The 17,774-nt window shown below is 43.3% G+C and overlaps 1 protein-coding gene across 21 annotated transcripts in view; it reads left to right on the top strand.

Moving 5' to 3' along the window:
* The window catches only part of PPP6R3 (protein phosphatase 6 regulatory subunit 3), a 114,642-nt gene that overhangs the window by 54,654 nt on the left and 42,214 nt on the right, over positions 1-17,774 (top strand). For all 21 annotated transcript variants that reach the window (XM_031448397.2, XM_031448392.2, XM_031448391.2 and 18 more), the window contains 5 exons: positions 1,916-2,053; positions 4,625-4,690; positions 6,859-6,971; positions 9,701-9,814; positions 17,200-17,329. In XM_031448397.2, coding sequence (XP_031304257.1) covers positions 1,916-2,053; positions 4,625-4,690; positions 6,859-6,971; positions 9,701-9,814; positions 17,200-17,329 — 561 coding nt within the window. The remainder of the gene's footprint in view (positions 1-1,915; positions 2,054-4,624; positions 4,691-6,858; positions 6,972-9,700; positions 9,815-17,199; positions 17,330-17,774) is intronic.

Below are 17,774 nucleotides of genomic sequence, written 5' to 3'. Positions count from 1 at the left end.
CACAATCACTCTGATAGATTGTCTTTCCTCCTCCTGTCTTTTGATGAGAAGTGACAGCACTGCTGACTGACAGGGGAAAGTGCAGCTCATCCCGTCAGTGTAAGCAGTGTAAGTTACCAGTCAGTTCCAGATGCTTGTAGCCTTGATCGAGACTGGTCTTCACCTTCTTCGTGCTATTTCTTCTCACTCTGTGCTAGGGAAACCCAGATTTGTGGGTCCTGGTTTCAGTGCACCTTTAGTACAGAGTGATGGACAGTATTTGTATTGATCTTTAAGGTCAGAACTTAGCGTGTGAGGACGATGGCACATGCCAGGTGAACCCTGAGCAAAGGCCCTTCACTCTGTTGCTTGTTGTGCTTCTTGGTTCAGCCCTTAGTAACGAGAGGATTCAATAACCCTGCTCTCTTAGCTACAGGAAAAGTCAGACTGGCACCTTTCTATCCTTTTGAGAATTATGAGTGTAAATAAAGGCTTCCCATCACATGATAAATTAGTAAGAATATATGTAACTGCAAGTAACGAAAAAACCCAGACTCAGTCTGGTTGACCCAGTGCTGCGTGGGGCCCCTTCAGTGCAGTCTGGCTGACCCAGTGCAGACCTCTGCTAGCTCGTGGGGCACCGTCAGTGTTGGATGGGCAGCGCCTCAGTGACCTGGGTCGTCCTCGATACAGGAAATCTTGCTGTCCTTGCTGTGCTGTCCATGGCACTGGCTGTGACTTGTGCCTCTGGCTCCAGATCCAGGGCTTTTGCCATTAAGTAACGCAGTATTTTGGTCAGTTGTGACTTTTTCTTCCTCTCTCCTCCACTGCTTTTAAAAACTACTGTGTGACTCAGTTGTGAGTGGATTAATTATGTATACCTTCTTGAGGGTTTATGTTACAGTGTTTACCCTCACAGTCTAGAGAAGCAACGGGTGACGGTTAATCCCGTGTTTACACCTGCTTGTGTGAAGCAGTTTTAGTTGTCACCTCTTGCTGTTAGACTTCTTCATGTGGGTTAATGGCAGAATTGTGGCTTTGGGGACATAGAAATCTAGGTTTACATCTCAGGGCAGTCACTTTTTAGCTTCTAGTGAGATACTTAACCGATCTGAGCCTCAGTTTCCTCATCTGTAGCATCGAGTTAAGCAACCCCAGTTGACAGGCTTTGAGACTCTTCAGTGAGACTTTGTCAGGGCCATGCTTCTTCTGGGACTTTTGAACAGATGGTTCGTGCACACGGACAGAAATGAGGAGGTGTGCATGGGTGTTTAGGACAGGACAGTCACATTCTTCCCCTGCACAGTGGAGACCCAGGTGGCAGCCATGACTTCATTACTGTTCTCATGTCCCCTCAGGGTGACTATCAACCTTGTCCACACTCACCCTCCTTGTATTAATCTGATCAGGTGTATTGCTGAAATAAAATCCAAATGTGATTATTCTGTAGTGGGTGAGTTAGTCACTTTGATGTAGAAATCTTCATGTTTGAATTTTTTTCTTAACTTGCTTGAGTATAATTAGGATTTTGAATATTAATCTGCATTATAATGCAAAGCCCAGTAGACTTGCTTTATGTCCATGAACTGATAAGTGGTATATTCTCTTGCTCTTTATATGTATAAGGCATTAAATTTGATCGTCATTCTTTGAGAGTTAATACTGAAAGTCAACAGAAATAAAAGATTCTGTTATGGTTTGTTTGTATTAGGGAACATGTGGTAACTTAGGAGTTTTTTCCGAGAGTTTTTTGAGTATTGTAACAGACGGCTTTCCAGTTTGGTATCTTACGACTAATTCAGCATTTGCCTTTCCTCACCTTGAAGTGGTGATGGGATTTTGGAGGGGGCAGCTGGATAGGTCAGGACTGAAAGCATCCTAAAGTTACATTTTGTTAAGTTAACATGTCTTTCAGTTGTGGCCTGTTCTCCTCTAGATTGTGGACTTTCTAAAGAAGAAACGTGACTTTGTGGACCTTATCATCAAGCACATAGGGACGTCGGCTATCATGGACTTGTTGCTCCGGCTCCTGACGTGCATCGAGCCTCCGCAGCCCAGGCAAGATGTGCTGAATGTGAGTAGATTGTGGCCAGTGTCACTGGGATGGGGTGGTGCCTGAGCCGCGGGGCTGCTCAGTTTGGGCGGGATTCAAGGGGTTGGTGGAAAGGTGACTGGGAAACTGGGGGTGGAGGGGGTGGATTTCCAAGATAGGAGGAAACTTAGACTTTGCAGGATTAGGATCCCAGGTGTGCACTCTAGGGACATGGGCTGTTTCCTTGTGGGGTTCTTTTCCCTTTGCTGGTTTGTTCTTCAGCGGGAGTAGGAAGGGAGAATGGACAGAGGCTTTGTCTTAAAGCTGGTCTGGTGGTAAGAGCAGAAGTAAGACGGCTGAGAGCTGCGCGTCTCACCTGAGTATCCTATGAGGCCTTCTCCTTGAGAAGGTGGTCACGCTGCAGGGTTACCTCTGAGAGTCAAAAAGCAGAGGCGTTAGTATTTGTAGGGAGTCAGGCTGCAGAAGTAACATTCTCCTTGTGGATACCTCGGAGCAGGGGGTAAGGAGAATGGAGTTTATGTCCAAAAGGGTACATATTTTAAAATCTGGGGAGATGGTCATTTCAGGATATGTGCTCTTGAGGAGCTGTCCTGGGTGGCATCTGGGCGGGCCGAGGAGGAGTGTGAGTGACTCGAAGACGCGCTTTCTCACGGGCGCTCTCCTTTGCTTCCCCTTCTTGTCTGTCTCTTCCCCTCTCATTCCCTTCACATCCTCCTCCCAGAGCCATTCCCAGTCCATTCTATCTTTGATACTCAACCTCTCACACCTTAGAATTTTTCCCTGGAACTGAGTTTTATTGAAAACGTTAATTAAAGACGGGAAGGATCAGGAGGAGAGACAGAAGGGCCTGTCAGGAGGTTCCCCAGGAAAGGACGTGTTCTGCCGAGGTGGGCAGGCAGTCCTGTGTTCTTGTGACTGGGAGCATTGAGGGATGGGGTCAGGGCCGGAGCAGTAGAACCGGGCAGAGGTCTACTGAGAACTGTGGTCATTGTGAGGAAACTGGCTCAGAACCAGGTGAACATCCTGGGAGCTACCCACGGGAAGAGGCCCCAGACTGGGGCGCTGGTCCCCTTTAGGTGTGTTTTTGTATATGTGAGTCTTTCCCAGTAGAGGTTAGGGATTCCAGGGAAGCCGTGGAGGATAAGGAGGAGGATCATCTTTATATTTAGATTATTATAGGGGTAAGTTATTCAGTATGGTTTCTTAGAATTCCCTTGGTCACTTCCAAAGGAATTGTAGGGCCCACTTCCAAAGGAATAGACGTGCTTTTGAGGGGGAATGTAGTGGTAGGTGGTTAATAAAAGCACAGGTCAGGGGAAGGGTGGTTAGAAACTCCTAAATGTCTTACACTGATTTGGGAGCCCAACATGGGCTTGGACTGTAGGTGCTTGTTAATAGCTGTGGAGGCAGTGAGCAGGTGGAGGGCTGACTAGTTCACTGCCCACAAAGTTTCCTACATTTTCCCAAGGTGTTCAGGCCCCACTCCCTCTGTAGAGGTGTTTGCATCCTGTTTCAGGACTTTGCTACTCAAAGTGTGGTCCCAAACATCACCTGGGAGCCTGTCAGAAATCCCAAAGCTCAGGTCTCACCCCTGCCCCACTGAATCAGAGTCTGCATTTGAACAAAACCCTTGGGGGGTCAGGTAATTCGTGTTCACATTTAAAAACTGATCTTAAAATGTAAAGTTGGGCCTCTACCTTTGTGGTAGTTTCCTAATGACTTTTGTTTGCATTTTTCTTTGATGTGTTCTTCCTTAAGGAGGGGAGACATACCTAAGATTTTTCTCTTTGCACCTTTAGCAAATTGTGTTTGATTTCTTGCCACCCAGCCCTTAACTGCCATCCCCCATCTCCTTTAACCTTTGGAGTGTGTGTGTGTGTGTGTGTGTGTGTGTGTGTCCCCGTCCGTCCTCTCTAGGTTGTAAGCACCTTGTTTGTTATAGTGTTTGTGTTCCTTGCAGAGTTAATATTGATTGTACCAGCTGATTTTTCATTCATTCTTATTCTCATGCCCTTCATATTTCATTCATGGCAGTAGTACGTGTGTAGATGAGGAAGAGTGTCCTCGTCATGATAATAGCTCTTTGCTAATGTGTGACAGGGCAGATACACTCTGTTTCTGTGGTGCCCCCAGCCGCCACATTTCCTGTGGTGGTTTTGGTTTTGGAATCTAAAAGTTCATCATGTTTTAAGCCAGAGGCTTGATACTAAATACTGCTTTTCTAAAGCGAATGCTCTCTTAGGACAGAAGTTGTATAAATTCCATTCCCCTCTTGCCCTTAATAACCAAAGCACAGACCCTTTCAGTGCCCAGTGTCTGAGAGTTACCCCACGGCTGAGAAACTGATGTGTAGAATTTTCGTATATGGGTGTTGTGATTTGGGGAGGAGTTGGTACTGCAGCTACTGTTAAAGTAACATATTCACTGGTATTTTCCTTGGGGGACTTTTAATTTTCTGTAGTGTTCAAAGTCCAGAGAAACCTGTAACATTCTACTTAAAATGTGATGGATATTTCCGAATATGTTAATCTTCATTGGGGCTTGAACCAGAGCTACTCATTGCTATGATTCCTTCTACAATGTGTTTTACAGTGGTTAAATGAGGAGAAAATTATCCAGAGGCTTGTGGAAATAGTTCATCCATCGCAAGAAGAAGATGTAAGTTCTCTTTTGTGACTATAAACTTGATTTTTTAAAAAAAGAACATGTTTATTTGGGCCCAGAGCATAATTGTGCCAGGTGTGGATGAAGGCAGAGAGTAGGTAGGACAGCGATGAACTGGCATTCTTCAAGTTGGCAGTTTCCTGGACACTAAAGGCTTTTTAAAATACTGCATTTTACTGATACCCAGAAAATTTCCAGAAACGTGAAACAGTGAGCCCTGGGTCTGGCACCGTCGTCTCTTTAGAGCTGGGACTCTGTGCTCCATCTGTTCACCTTTGTTACAGACCTTCATCCATACTTGTTTTTTCTTTTATACCCATCTTCAGCCCAAATGATGTGGTTGCATCTGTCTGCATTTATTTTTTCCATTCTGGCTAAAGCTTTCCAGGCAGCACAGCAGGACCTTGGTCACCAGTGAATCCCTCACTGTCAGGCTCATTCCTGGCTTGGGCTTTTGTGCTCTGACAGGTTTGGCCTTTGTCCTGGTGCTACAGATGGACTTGGCAGTAGAATTGAAGCCGCTTGTAGTTTGCAGATTGAGCCGTGTCCTGGGGGAGGCCTGTCGGGAGGCGGGTCACCAGGACAGCGGGTGTGCTTCTCTCCTGCTACTCCTGTTGCTGCCTTCAGTAGCAGACTGGGCCACGTGGAATTGCCAGCTTCTGCAGAAATGACAGTTCTGTATGGCTCAGTCTAGTGTCTACAGAGGAGTTGGCTCAGACAGCATGCAGGGTATGTCATGGATTACGGGGACCTCCTTGTATGCCTATAGGCGGTGGCTTAGTTGGAGAGTGAGCACTACAGAGGAGCAGGGCAAAGGAAGGAGCGTGCAGCCTGAGGGGTTCTCTCTCGTGAAGGCAGATCTAGCCCCTTCTACTCTGGTCTGTTAAAAATCTTCTGGTACCTGGAGTTTATCTAAAGTGAGCTCCCTATCCCGCTACCCCTTTTAAAAGAACAAACCAAAACAACAACGGAAAAAAACCAAACTAACCGTTAAGGGGGCTGTTGATCCCTCCCACTCCCCTGCAGTATTGTTACCTCTGACACTTGGGACATTCCAGTGCGTACCCGTGTCGGGTGCTGGAGTGTGAGAGCCCCTGCTTCGAAGGAGCCTTTGGCCTGCTAGGGTGATGAGCCCTCCTGCTGGGGCTGGGGGAGCTGGGTGGATCTAAGGGCACACTTCCAATGCAGTGGCAGTGTGGCTGGTGTAGGTGGTGGTGAGTGAAGACAGGAGTGTGGGCTGCCTGCTCTCAGGGAGGGAGGGCACATCACATCCTTGGACGAGGCTTGTTCGTCTCTAAGTTCACGTTCTCGAGCAGAAGAACATGATTGTTCAGCAGGATACCCTCCCTGTCTGGAGGGTCCAGGAGGAATTGACAGAGGAGAAGCCCAACTCTCCAGCAAGTTCTTTGCAAAGAACAAAGCATTTGGGGCATTAGCACCATCTCTGCTGTACTTGCAAGAAGTTAATTTTGTCTTTTGGGCAGTCCTGTTGGTACTTCTGTTTTGTATTAAATGATGAATTGCATATTAAAATTATACTGACTAATTTGTATTTATTAAGGAAATGTTAGACTCTTGGTTCCAAATTGTGGGTTTTGATATCCGGGTATGCACTGTCGTCTGTGCAGGAATCTCCTCCTTCTCCTTGCACTGAGCACGCTGCTCAGTCTGCAGGGAGTGCTCAGTGCGCGTGCCACGGGACACGCAGTGTTTGGCGCCAGGGTTTTCAAGCTTTCCTGTACACTGGGAGAAGACGCACTATTTCTTATCCATTACTGTATTCCAGGAAGCTGGATTTTTGTTTTTAAACCGAAGAAGTGTATGCATCTTTCTGTGCTGATAAAAGTGTATATTTTGAGGATGTATTTTTCTTCAAGTATTTAATTGTAGAAATTTTTCCTTGCCAGAACTTTAATCAGATCTCTGTACGCAAAGTAACATGTACTATGTTTGCACTCTTGTTAAGTAAAACTCTTCAGCCTGGCACTATAAAATATTCATGCTTTACATATGCTATTTCTTTTGACCTTGGCTTTTTTTTCTTTTAACTGTAGCTTATGGTCAGTATTAATTTGTGTTATTAAACAATTTTGCCTAACTGTTTATTAAAAGTTTGACTTCTGATGTGTTTTTGTAGTTAAAATTGTACTTCTTTCCTTTAGCGACATTCAAATGCATCACAGTCACTTTGTGAAATTGTTCGCCTGAGCAGAGACCAGATGTTACAAATTCAGAACAGTACAGAACCAGATCCCCTGCTTGCCACCCTAGAAAAGTATGTTTGAAACTCCCTTCTTGTTCTTTTGTATTGCTGCTCTATGTTATGTTACTGTTGTAAGTGGTTGGTAAGTTTCCTTATGTGGGAATCTGGTCTCTGCAAAATACTCTTGGGTAGGTAAGAAGGCAGGAAAATCTGTTTATCTGATCTCAGCCACTCCTGATGTTCAGCAGAGACTAACAGGGTAAGAATGTAAATAAATGATACTTACATGCAGACTTTGAACGTTTCCAATAGTTATAAACTAAATTCTATAAAGCTGTCTTAAGATGGGGCAGTCACATCATTACTGCAGTCACTGCCTCCGTGGTCTTCAGGGGGGGAAATAGTCTTACGTATGAACTAATTTGACCCATTTTAGTCAATGATTTTTATTGGAAGTTCTTCTTAGGATTTACTTTACTGTAGCAGCTGACTAGAGGTCACCTGACCAGATTGATTTGAAGAGTTACACATCTTGTATGTTTTATTTCTTTGTATTTCTTACTTTCAGACAATTCCTAGTGAACAGATATCTCACGTTTAGGTGGAAGACAGCCTGGGGATGGTGTGCTATTTTGAAGTCTGTGAATGGCCAACTTTCACATACTGGTTTTTCTAAGTTCACACATTTTCAGAAGTAATATCTACCGTGAAGTATGGGCATACATTTGGCCTGCATCCATACAACTGAAAGTTATTTTAATAAACAAAAATAAGACATTTCCCCACGTTGAGTGGATAATTGGAAAGAGTGTGAACAGTTAGCATTGTTACGTACGAGTGGTAGTCTTGCTTCCGTTTGCTGCCACTGTTCTTGTTCTTTTTAATGTCTTTGTTAAACATGGTTACATTAGGGTTGGACTGTGCAGCTCTCAATTCTTGATACTAATGAGCTTAGAATGAGTTGGAGTTGGATCTCAGTTGAGCCCGTTAATTTTATAGAAGGGAGTCTTTACTCTTAGCTGCCCATATAAAAAAACAAAACAAAAGCGAGCCTATCTCAAAAGACTTGGAGAGAGACCCTGGATGGCTTCTTGCGTAAAACAGTTCGTATCATGAATTTTATCGATGCTCATCCAAAAACTCATTTTTTTTTTGTTTTTGAGGGGCGAGGTAATTAGGTTTATTTATTTATTTAATGGAGGTACTGGGGATTGAAACCAGGACCTCGTGTACACTAAGCATGAACTCTACCACTGAGCGTATTATACCCTCCCCTCCAAGAACTCCATTTTTAAAAAATGAAAGTGAATATATTTTCTCACTTGTAAATAAATGCCTAATTATTTAAAGAGTATGAAGGCATTTATTTCTTGTATCCTGTTCAGCAAGCTCAGTCCTTCAGTTTATGATGTCCTGTATATTTGGTCATCCTTACATGTTTACACAGGGCTCAGAATATGGCTCAGATACTGTGTTGCATCTTGATTGTCAAATTTTGCTGGTTATTGTATCATTTTTGCCCACGAGTAGAATGCTTTCACGGATACAGTAGATTTCCGACTGGATGCAGCCATGAAAGAGAGCCTCTTTGTTGGCCGCTCCCTCCCGTCCTCACGGAAGCGTGGGCCTGCGCTCTGGGGAGCCGGAGTGCGGCAGCTGATGGATGCGGTGGGTGTCTGCAGTCGGCCTTGTGTCCATCCGTCCCCTCTTCCTGGAGCCGGGCTGCTATTTGAAGAATATGCATATTGACTGTAAAAAAAGCAGTCTGTTTTCCAGAGCTCAATCCCAAATTTAATATTTATTCTATTGACTGCTGTGTGTTGAGTGACTTCTACAGTGCTCTTTTGGGTAGAGGTCTCACAAGTTTAGGGCTGGTCTGGGAGTACTTGAAAGCTGCTTCCTGCAAAGGGCTCCTCTGAAGTTAGGTGAGGTACCAGTTTTATTTGCTTCCCCAAAATAGAAAGAGATTCTCTCCTACTTGCTGCCCTAACCTGGCAAAGGAGCTGTTGCTGTACCCAGTGAGCACAGCTGCACCGTGGGATGGCTGGCGTGTCTGCCAGGGGAGCAGCAGGGACAGCCCAGCTGCACGCCATGTTGTAAGGGAGGCTCCATTTCTTAATCCACATGGATCCTGAAAGTGACTGAGACCCTAAGAAACCGAGGTTTCCCTTGAGAACATGCACATAAATTTACCTAACAGGTCACCCTTGTATCTTACATTAATTGTGACTTTGTTCACGTGTGGGCGAGGTGTAACGGGAAGGGCCTGTAGCGAATACTTCTGGGGCAGTGGTTCAGTCACATCCATTTCATTGCTGCCACATTGTTAGGATTTACCAGATTTTAACTGTAGAGCAAAATGCAGCAATTGATGTTTTCTTTTACCTGTTTTAGGTGTTTATTAATTATACACTCGTGCCTTTGTGGAAAAACGTTTCTAATTAGAGCCTTTTTGAAAACTTCCCCTTCTTTTGTAGGGGTAATGGGGTAAAGGGTTCTAAGTCTTGTTCTCTAATACCCCCGTCTGACATCTAGTCCAGGGGTATTTTCTGGCTCTCCACAAGATTGGCAAAGGCAGGCAGGCCCCAGTGATTTTGCTAAAGGCAGGGGATAGGAATATATACGTATGCCTACTTTAATAAATGTACTAGAAGTGAAATACTGTTAAGTAAAACAAATATGCCCAAGTGAGCATATTTACTTGTACTGCTTGCTTTATTGATACCATGATCTTTTTCTGTGAAGTTGCTGGTGTTAAATGGTGCAGCAGTTAGCACTTGACTGTTGGTTTTTTTCCCTAGGCAAGAAATTATAGAGCAGCTTCTGTCAAATATTTTCCACAAGGAGAAAAATGAATCAGCCATAGTCAGTGCTATTCAGATATTGCTGACTTTACTTGAGACACGGCGACCAACGTAAGTTTTTCTTTTATCCTACAAAATAAGCCCTTTGGTTTTGCTTTTAGAATTTTTAAAAACTAAGAGTTAAGTTGTTAGTTGATAGCTGCAGTATCACACCCTTCATTTTCAGGTGCTGAATCTTTTTTTACTATACAAGCTATAAGTTTTATATGAACGTGATACATAGATGTAGTTGAAAAATACGGATTGGTGAACACTGTTGGCAGTATTTGGATTCTAGTCATTTGGGTTTATGAAGTAGTTACCAAAATGCTACTGTAGTAAGCCAAAACCATGTAAAATCACTCAAACACAAAGGAAGCTTATTTTTTGCTTATGAAAATTGAAAATAGCCGTTCCTGGTTAGTTTGCAGCTCTCCTCCAAGCGACTTTCCATCTTGTGGTTCTTTCCAGTGCTTGCTGACTTGAGACTTCACGTTTTCTGGGGAGTTTCAGTGTGAGGCACCACGGTTCATCAGGCTGCTTAAAAATGGGTAGGCAGGTGGCTTGAGGCACTAAAGAAAAACTTGTACTGTGTGTTTCGGAATCAGAAATATAGTCTACTTTTGTGCCTCTGGACAGCCATTTAATGTTTTGTCATATTATTTTTTTACAGTTTTATACCCAAAGCTAATTTACTTATTAATTGTCAGAGTTTTCTAATTGTTACCTAGAGCATGAGAATTTGAAGAGGTATGTATATGCAAGTGTCCTAGGAATGTGTGGTTTATATTCTAGAATTTGTATTTTCTTACTCACTTTTGGATCCAACCAGTGAACCAGAGGGCATGAAGAAGAAGGACAGGTCTGCTGTCAGCAGGTGACAGGTTTAGCCCTCCGGGGTTTCTGGATTTACTTTTAGTAACATCATTTTTGTTTCTAGCAAAATAGTAAATACAGCCTTAGCAAACCCTGCTTTCCGCAGTCCTGCTCTCTGTTCCTGGTCTTTTAACCTTTGCTTAGTGATCATGGAAGGGCAGTGTCCAAGTTTGTCATAATTTGGGGATTGTATCTGCAGTTTTTGACTTTGTCCATGTCTTCCTTGGTAAGTCATATTTTAAATAATGTAACCAATGACTTAAGGTATTAATCAGGTGGTACCGGACTGTTACCTTCTACTCACACTGCATGGCAATTGCATCATCTCTTAAAATGGTTTAAACGCACGTGAGCTGGTGCTGTGAGATTTATATTGACTGCTCTGGCTTGAGAAAGGAATAAATCTGAGAAAAAGGATGCACATGGAAGAGGAAAAACCCCACATAATCGCACAACTTAGAGCAAATGGAGACAATACAACAATAAAAGAAATAATAGGGGGAAGTTTTTGATCAGAGGGAACGTATCCCCAGACCATAAAGGTTTATCAGATACTAAGCAGGATTAAATTAAGGGAGAGGGGAGGGTGACGACTAATATCTTAGTCTTATCCTTATGAGATTTCTGAATCTCTAGGATGAAAGGTAAATCTTAAAAATATTTGGACAAGAAGAAATGGGTGTACTCCAGAACAAATCACACTGCCAGACATCTCATTTGTAAAGCTTAATAAACACTGAAAAACAGGGCAGGATTGTGACCCTGAAATACTTTTCTTGATGTGTAAAGGCAAGAGACATTTTCAAGTGTGAGACCTCAGTGTTCCGTCTGTCTTCTGTTCCTGGGGTGAATTACTTGAAGATGGACTTTACCAAAGCCAAACAGAAAAATAAGTTAGAATAAAGAACTTAAGGAAATATTTTGGTGAAAGTAATGATAAATGAAACAGATAGGAATGTGAAAATTAATGTGACTATTAAGAGTGAATAACTGAATAAGCCAAATGTTGAAAAAATGCAGTAAATTCCAGATTATTTTAATAAAACTCAAGAAGTGAGGAGAAGAGGGTGGGTTAGTGCACACTAGAGTTCCTGTCTTCTGCTGAGGGGCTGGGGTGCTTTCATGTGCAGTTTCATTTTTCATCCTGAAAAATCTTGTAATTCAAGTATGTTTTTTATGAATGTAGAATGATGGTAGGTTGTGTAACTCCCAAAGCATTTTAAGGGCAAGGAGAGCAAAGATACCCCAAGAACTGTAGACACAAGGGTAGTTGGCACGTACCTGTAAGCCCTTCTCAAGAGGTACAGGCGACTGGTGAGAGACTGGAGAAAGCTTTGCTTGCAGAATAGGCCTGAGGAAATGCAGCAGCAGCCTTTGGGGAGATACATGATTCCCCATTAGGATCCTTCTCTGTTTTTGTCCCTATTGAATAAAACCCTTAAGCCACCAGGGAATGGGTAGCAAACCCTATTATCCTAAAGACCCAGGTGAAGACCATTTGCAAGTGAGAGCAAGGAACCAGGGAACCTCTTTCCCACTGGACGAGCAAGGACATGTTCAGGGCCCAGACTATTAGGGTTCCCCTACCCCTGAAGTCAGGGCAGGATCTCTGAGGAGCCCCACCCCTGAGACCCAGGGACACTGGCTGCCTGAGACTGAGGCTGACCTAGAACAACAGAGCATTTCTCCCCCCACCCCCCCACCAGGCTGCCACAGCAGTCTGCCGACAGGGGAAAGGCTTGAGTGTGGAAGCAGACCCTCAAGGCGCAGGAGCAAGCTTAAAGGGAAGGACTTTAGCTAAGGAGGGAGCAGACATTGAGAAAAACTTGGCAACAGAGCCCTGACTATAAACACAAAGTAACTTGAGACAAATGCGAAGTCTTTAGTGCACTGAGAGAAACCAACCATAGCAACAACAAAATCCAGCCTCGCTCAGCTGCTGACTACAAGTTGGTCTAAAAACCCCATACTAAAGACCTGGGGGGAAAAGGACCTTTGTCGTTCACAGCAAATACTATTCACATCAGTTTCTGTGATCTTACATAAGATATCCACGTTTCAACCAAAAATTGCAAGACAAAGAAACAAGATAAAAGAACCCTAACAGAGGTCTAAGGAGAAAAGGCAATTAATGGAACTAGATTAAAAAATGTTGAAACTATCTGTCCAGAATTTTAAATAACTATGATTAACATGTTAAAGGCTTGTGGAAAAAGTGGACAATATGTGTAAAACGGATGGAGAATTTTAACAGAGATATGGAAGATCAGATGGAAATGCTAGAAGTGAAAAAATACAACAGAAGTGAAGAATGCCTTTGGGCTCATTGGTAAACTTTGACATATGCGGGAAGAGAATCAGTGTAGGATGTTAGACATCGCCTGTCCTGAAATACGGAGAGTTAAAGCACAGGGAGAGTCGCTCTGTGAGCTGTGAGGACCTGCAGTAGTGACCTGCCACGAGGAACAGGGGCGCTGTGCCCAGGCCGCAATTTCTAATACTCTTCTTCAGCAAAAGGACCCAGGGCTCCGTGGAGAAGTGGCTGGTTCTGCGACTGGGGTACGAGATACTGGGCTAAGATGAGTGTGGAGCGTCAGGTAGTGAGGAAAGTAAGGGCACGCTCAGAAACCCCGCGGGAAGAGGGCCTTGGGAAGGGCAGGGAGCCCTCTGCAAGAGCTCCCATTGGCCAAGCTGGAATTGCTTGCACAATAAAATAAAGTAGTATCTTATCATAACGTAAATTGTAAAATGTCCGAAAGTCCATACTGCTGTAAATAAATGATGAATAAATAAGTGAGGGAAGAGAGACAAGTCTCCCATGGAGGAGAGTTCAGACAGTTCATAACCCCTTCTCAGGAGCAAGAACTAAACCCTCCACTCTTTACGTGCTGACTGCGGCCGTGACTTCCTCCTGAAGAGCGCAGCACAGGAGCAGAGGAACGAGAACCTGGCAGGTCCTCGTCAGTCGTGGTGGAGAAACCTGACAGACACTCAGCCAGACAGTCAGAGTCAACAGCCAGTGATAAGTTACGTGGATGGTCTGTGCCCTTGATACGATATAATGAAAATGGCATTCTCCCTGTGTGGTCTTCCTCTCAGAGACCCATGATCATGAGAAAAACAAGACCAAATCCCAGTGGAGAGACAGCCTGCAAAATACCTGACCAGTAGAGTAACTATCACAGCCAAGAGGAGGCCAAGGAAACACGACAGCTCAATATAATGTGAAGTCCGGGATGGATTCTGGAACAGAGAAACAGCTTTAAGTGAAAACTAAGAAAGTCTGAGTGAAGTGTGGATTTCATGTATGAGTATCGGTTCATTAATTGTAACAAATGTAAGATGATAATGGGGGAAACTGGGTATGGGTCATATGGGGACTCTGTACTATTTTTGCCATTTTTCTATAAATCTAAGGCTGTTGTAATAGAAATTGGCATAACACGTAGGCAGAAAATCAGTAAGAACAACACTAGCAAATCCACAAGACGTGATTGGCAACACCAAATGCTGGCGAGACTGCCAAGCAACAGGAACTCATTCATTGTTGGTGAAACACAGAATGATACACCTAATTTGGAAGACAGTTTGGCAGTTTTTACTAAAACTAAACAAACTCTTACCATACGATCCGGCAGTTGTGCTCCTTGGTGTATTTACCCAAAGGAGTTGAAAACTTACATTCACACAAAAACCTGCAAATAATCGTTTAGCAGCTTTATCCATAGTTGCCAAAACTTGGAGGCAACCAAGGTGAGTGGATAAATAAACTGTAGTTCAGACAGTGGAATACTATTCAGCACTAAAGAATGAGCCCTCATGCCGTGAAAAGACATGGAGGAACCTTAAATGCAAGTGAAAAGAAGGAAATGAAAGAAGCCAGTCTGAACAGGCTACATACTGTATGATTCCAACTATATGACACACTGGAAAATGTCATATTTTACTGTGGAGACAGTGAAAAAATCAGTAGTTGCCAGAGGTTGGCGGTGGGGGCAAAATTAATAGGCAGAGCACAGAGGAATTTTAGGGCAGTGAAAATGCTCTGTGTAATATTGGAGCGACAGATACTTGTCATTATACATTTGTTCAGACTCCTAGAATGTACAACACCAAGAGTAAACTACAATGTAAACTGGACTCTGGGTGGTTATGACGTGTCCGTGGAGGTTCATGGATTGTCATAAATGCACCACTGTGATAGAGGATGTTGGTAATGGGGTAGGCTGTGCACCTGTGGGAGCAGACAGTATATGGGCAGTCTATACCTTCCCCCTCCATTTTGCTGTGAACTTGAAAAATTGCTCTATAAAAATAGTTTTAATAAAAATCAATCAATATAACTCTCATCAATAGACTAAAGAAGTAAAAACGTGATCACTTCATTAAATTCTTTTTTATAAAATGTCTCAGCAAATTAGGAATAGAAAGGAACTTGGAGACTGATAAAACCCTCTAAAAAACAAAAAGAAATAACCCATGATGGCCACCATCGTTCTTAATGGTCATAGCGTGAAATCAGCTCCTGAAATCAAGGGACTTGTCAAGGATATTCCCTATCACCAGTCCTGTTCGGCCTCATGCTAGAGGTCCTAGCAGCACAGCGAGACAGGAAAGAAAGAGGCATCCAGATTGGGGAGCAGGATGTGAACATAAGTTCTAGGGGCCACCGTTCATCCCACTAAGCGTAGCTAAACCAGACAAACACCATAGACGAATACCCAGTGCTAGTGACAGTGGGAAGCACCTGGAAGCCGCACATGCTATTTGAGATGTAAAGTCACGTGGCCGCTTTCTGAAAGCACTTGGCAGTTTTTAAATAAAATTAAACAGATCTTTATTGTATTACCCAGCACTCTCTTAGATGTTTATCCAAGGAAATGAAAGTGGTGTCACACAGAAACTTCTAAGTGAATGTGTATGCTTTATTCATAATCACCCCAAGCTGCAAACAGCCAGAGAGTGTCCTTAACTGATGAGTGGATAAAGAGGCTGTGGTCCATTTGTACAGTAGATTGCTATTCAGCAGTGGGAAGGAACGGACTGCTGACACCTAAAACCATCATCACGTCTTGTGCCTTTCCAAATCTGAGTTCTGAATTTAACATAGCTGTACTTGGAATATCAACATGGTTTTTGTTTTGGATTTGGCAGATTTTTACATGTATTTGAAAGACTAAAACTATGAGAAACACAGTGGATATTGACAACAGTACATAAACCAAAGCTAGTACATAAATTGATGCTAAGTATTTATTAGATGTACAAATAGAATTTGTATGAATGACTAAGGAGCTTTAGTATATGCTTTTGCATGGCTTTTCACGTAAGTGGGGGGAAAGCAGATTATTCTGTAAGTGTGGCTTAGTGAGTCGCCACTTGGGGAAAGAATATGTGTATCCCTGTTATGAGTAAGAATAAATTCAAGATGGATTAAATAAAAAATATCAGAGGGAAAGTATGCAAATGTTCAGAGCCGTGGCATTGTTAAGAACCTTTAAGCATGGCTTCCTGTACAGAAAGTACAATGGAGAAGGCTATATTTGGCCATATAAATTATTAAAACCCCTACACATTAAAAAGCACTATAATAAAAGCAAAAGGCATTTCCTTTACCTACCCCTCTTCTGGTAATCGAGTTTCTGAATGCTGTTCCACGCAGCTCTTAGAGATCACTTAGACGTGTGAGAGAAATGTCTTCTAGGAACAGGCGTAACAGCAGGCCTCTGGGGGCCAGCAGTCTGCCGGGACGTGCGCTCAGTCCTCGGCTGCGTCAGCCTGACCCTCACGGCAGTCCTGGGAGATGCGTTCTAGAGTGGCTCCCATTGTCCATGTTAGAAGCAGTAACTAACTGGGGAGTGAAGAGCCGGGGCTTGGGCTCAGGCAGTCTCGCTCGAGCAGCTACATTATTGAGCACGAGTTGGCACTGATGTCCAGCTGCCACACCACTCTCAGGTACACCTTGTCATTTGAGCTGTATACCCACGTTTTTAGACCCCTCCTTCCTATGCCCTTCTTCCCCAGCCTTGAGAACCACTGGGCCCTTGTGCTTATTACTGGCACTGATTGGGGTTTGGGAGTCTCCTTCCGCTTGTCATTGTTTTCCTGTGAAGAGGGGTTTTAGTGAGTGGAGATGGAGCTTAATATGGAAGAGTGTTTTAAGCCTTTTAAATAGGAGGCCGCGTTGATCTTCAAGGAAAAATATATAGAATAAGCACATGCCTATTTGTCATTAACAGCCCTCCAGTGGCAGGCAGTATGCTACGCCCTGTAGTTCAGGGAGCAGATCTGTGGTTTTCTAAATTTTCTGGTGTTAGTGCAGTAGGTGTAAGGAATTAGAAGGTTTAGGAAACTGGGAAGAAAGGGCGTGTAATTTCTCACCTGACACAGCAGGCCTTTGAATTTCAGGTCGTGTTGGCTGATCCCCGTCAAGGTATTACTACACCCTCTTCCTTTCCCTCCAGAGTCTTCTGTATAATTATTATATAGTCTGTAGCTGTTACACATATACCTATGGACTGATACGGAGCATCTTGAATGGTTGTGAAATAATAAATAAAATTGACTTGCTTTGTTTCAAGATTTGAAGGTCATATAGAGATCTGCCCACCAGGCATGAGTCATTCAGCTTGTTTGGTCAACAAGAGTGTTCTAGAAGCCATCCGAGGAAGACTTGGATCTTTTCATGAACTCCTGCTTGAGCCACCCAAGGTAGGGCAGCTGCCTCAAGCGTAGCTGGCCAGCACGGTAGTTTGATTTAAGCCGTTGTTGGAAAGTGTGTGAGCCTTGTGAGTCGTAGAACTGGCTGTGACCAATGTGTACAAAGCATGTTACAAGGTATACACTGACTGTTTTTATTGCTTTTGAGCTAGTTTTTAATCAGCTTTTATCTATATATGGTATCTAAATTGATGGATGGGCTAGAATTAAAATTAAGTAAAATATTGATTATCTGCTTAGCAAACTTTAGCTTTTTGTTCCTCCTGTAAATTCTGGGTACTTACATGCTACTAAAGTAAACAGCTTGCTTCTCACAGCACGGTATTTTCACATCTTTGGGATAAAAGTTAATCTTTTAGGAATTAATATTTGAAATTGAGTTGGACCATTGTAACTACCTGATGGACAGATACCTTGTTTAAGTAGTCAGTTGAAT

This window comes from Camelus dromedarius, chromosome 12 (assembly GCF_036321535.1).
Source record: "Camelus dromedarius isolate mCamDro1 chromosome 12, mCamDro1.pat, whole genome shotgun sequence".
NCBI classification, from domain to species: Eukaryota; Metazoa; Chordata; class Mammalia; order Artiodactyla; family Camelidae; genus Camelus; species Camelus dromedarius.
Note: the sequence above shows the minus strand (reverse complement) of the source record. Positions and strands in the feature narration are given on the sequence as shown.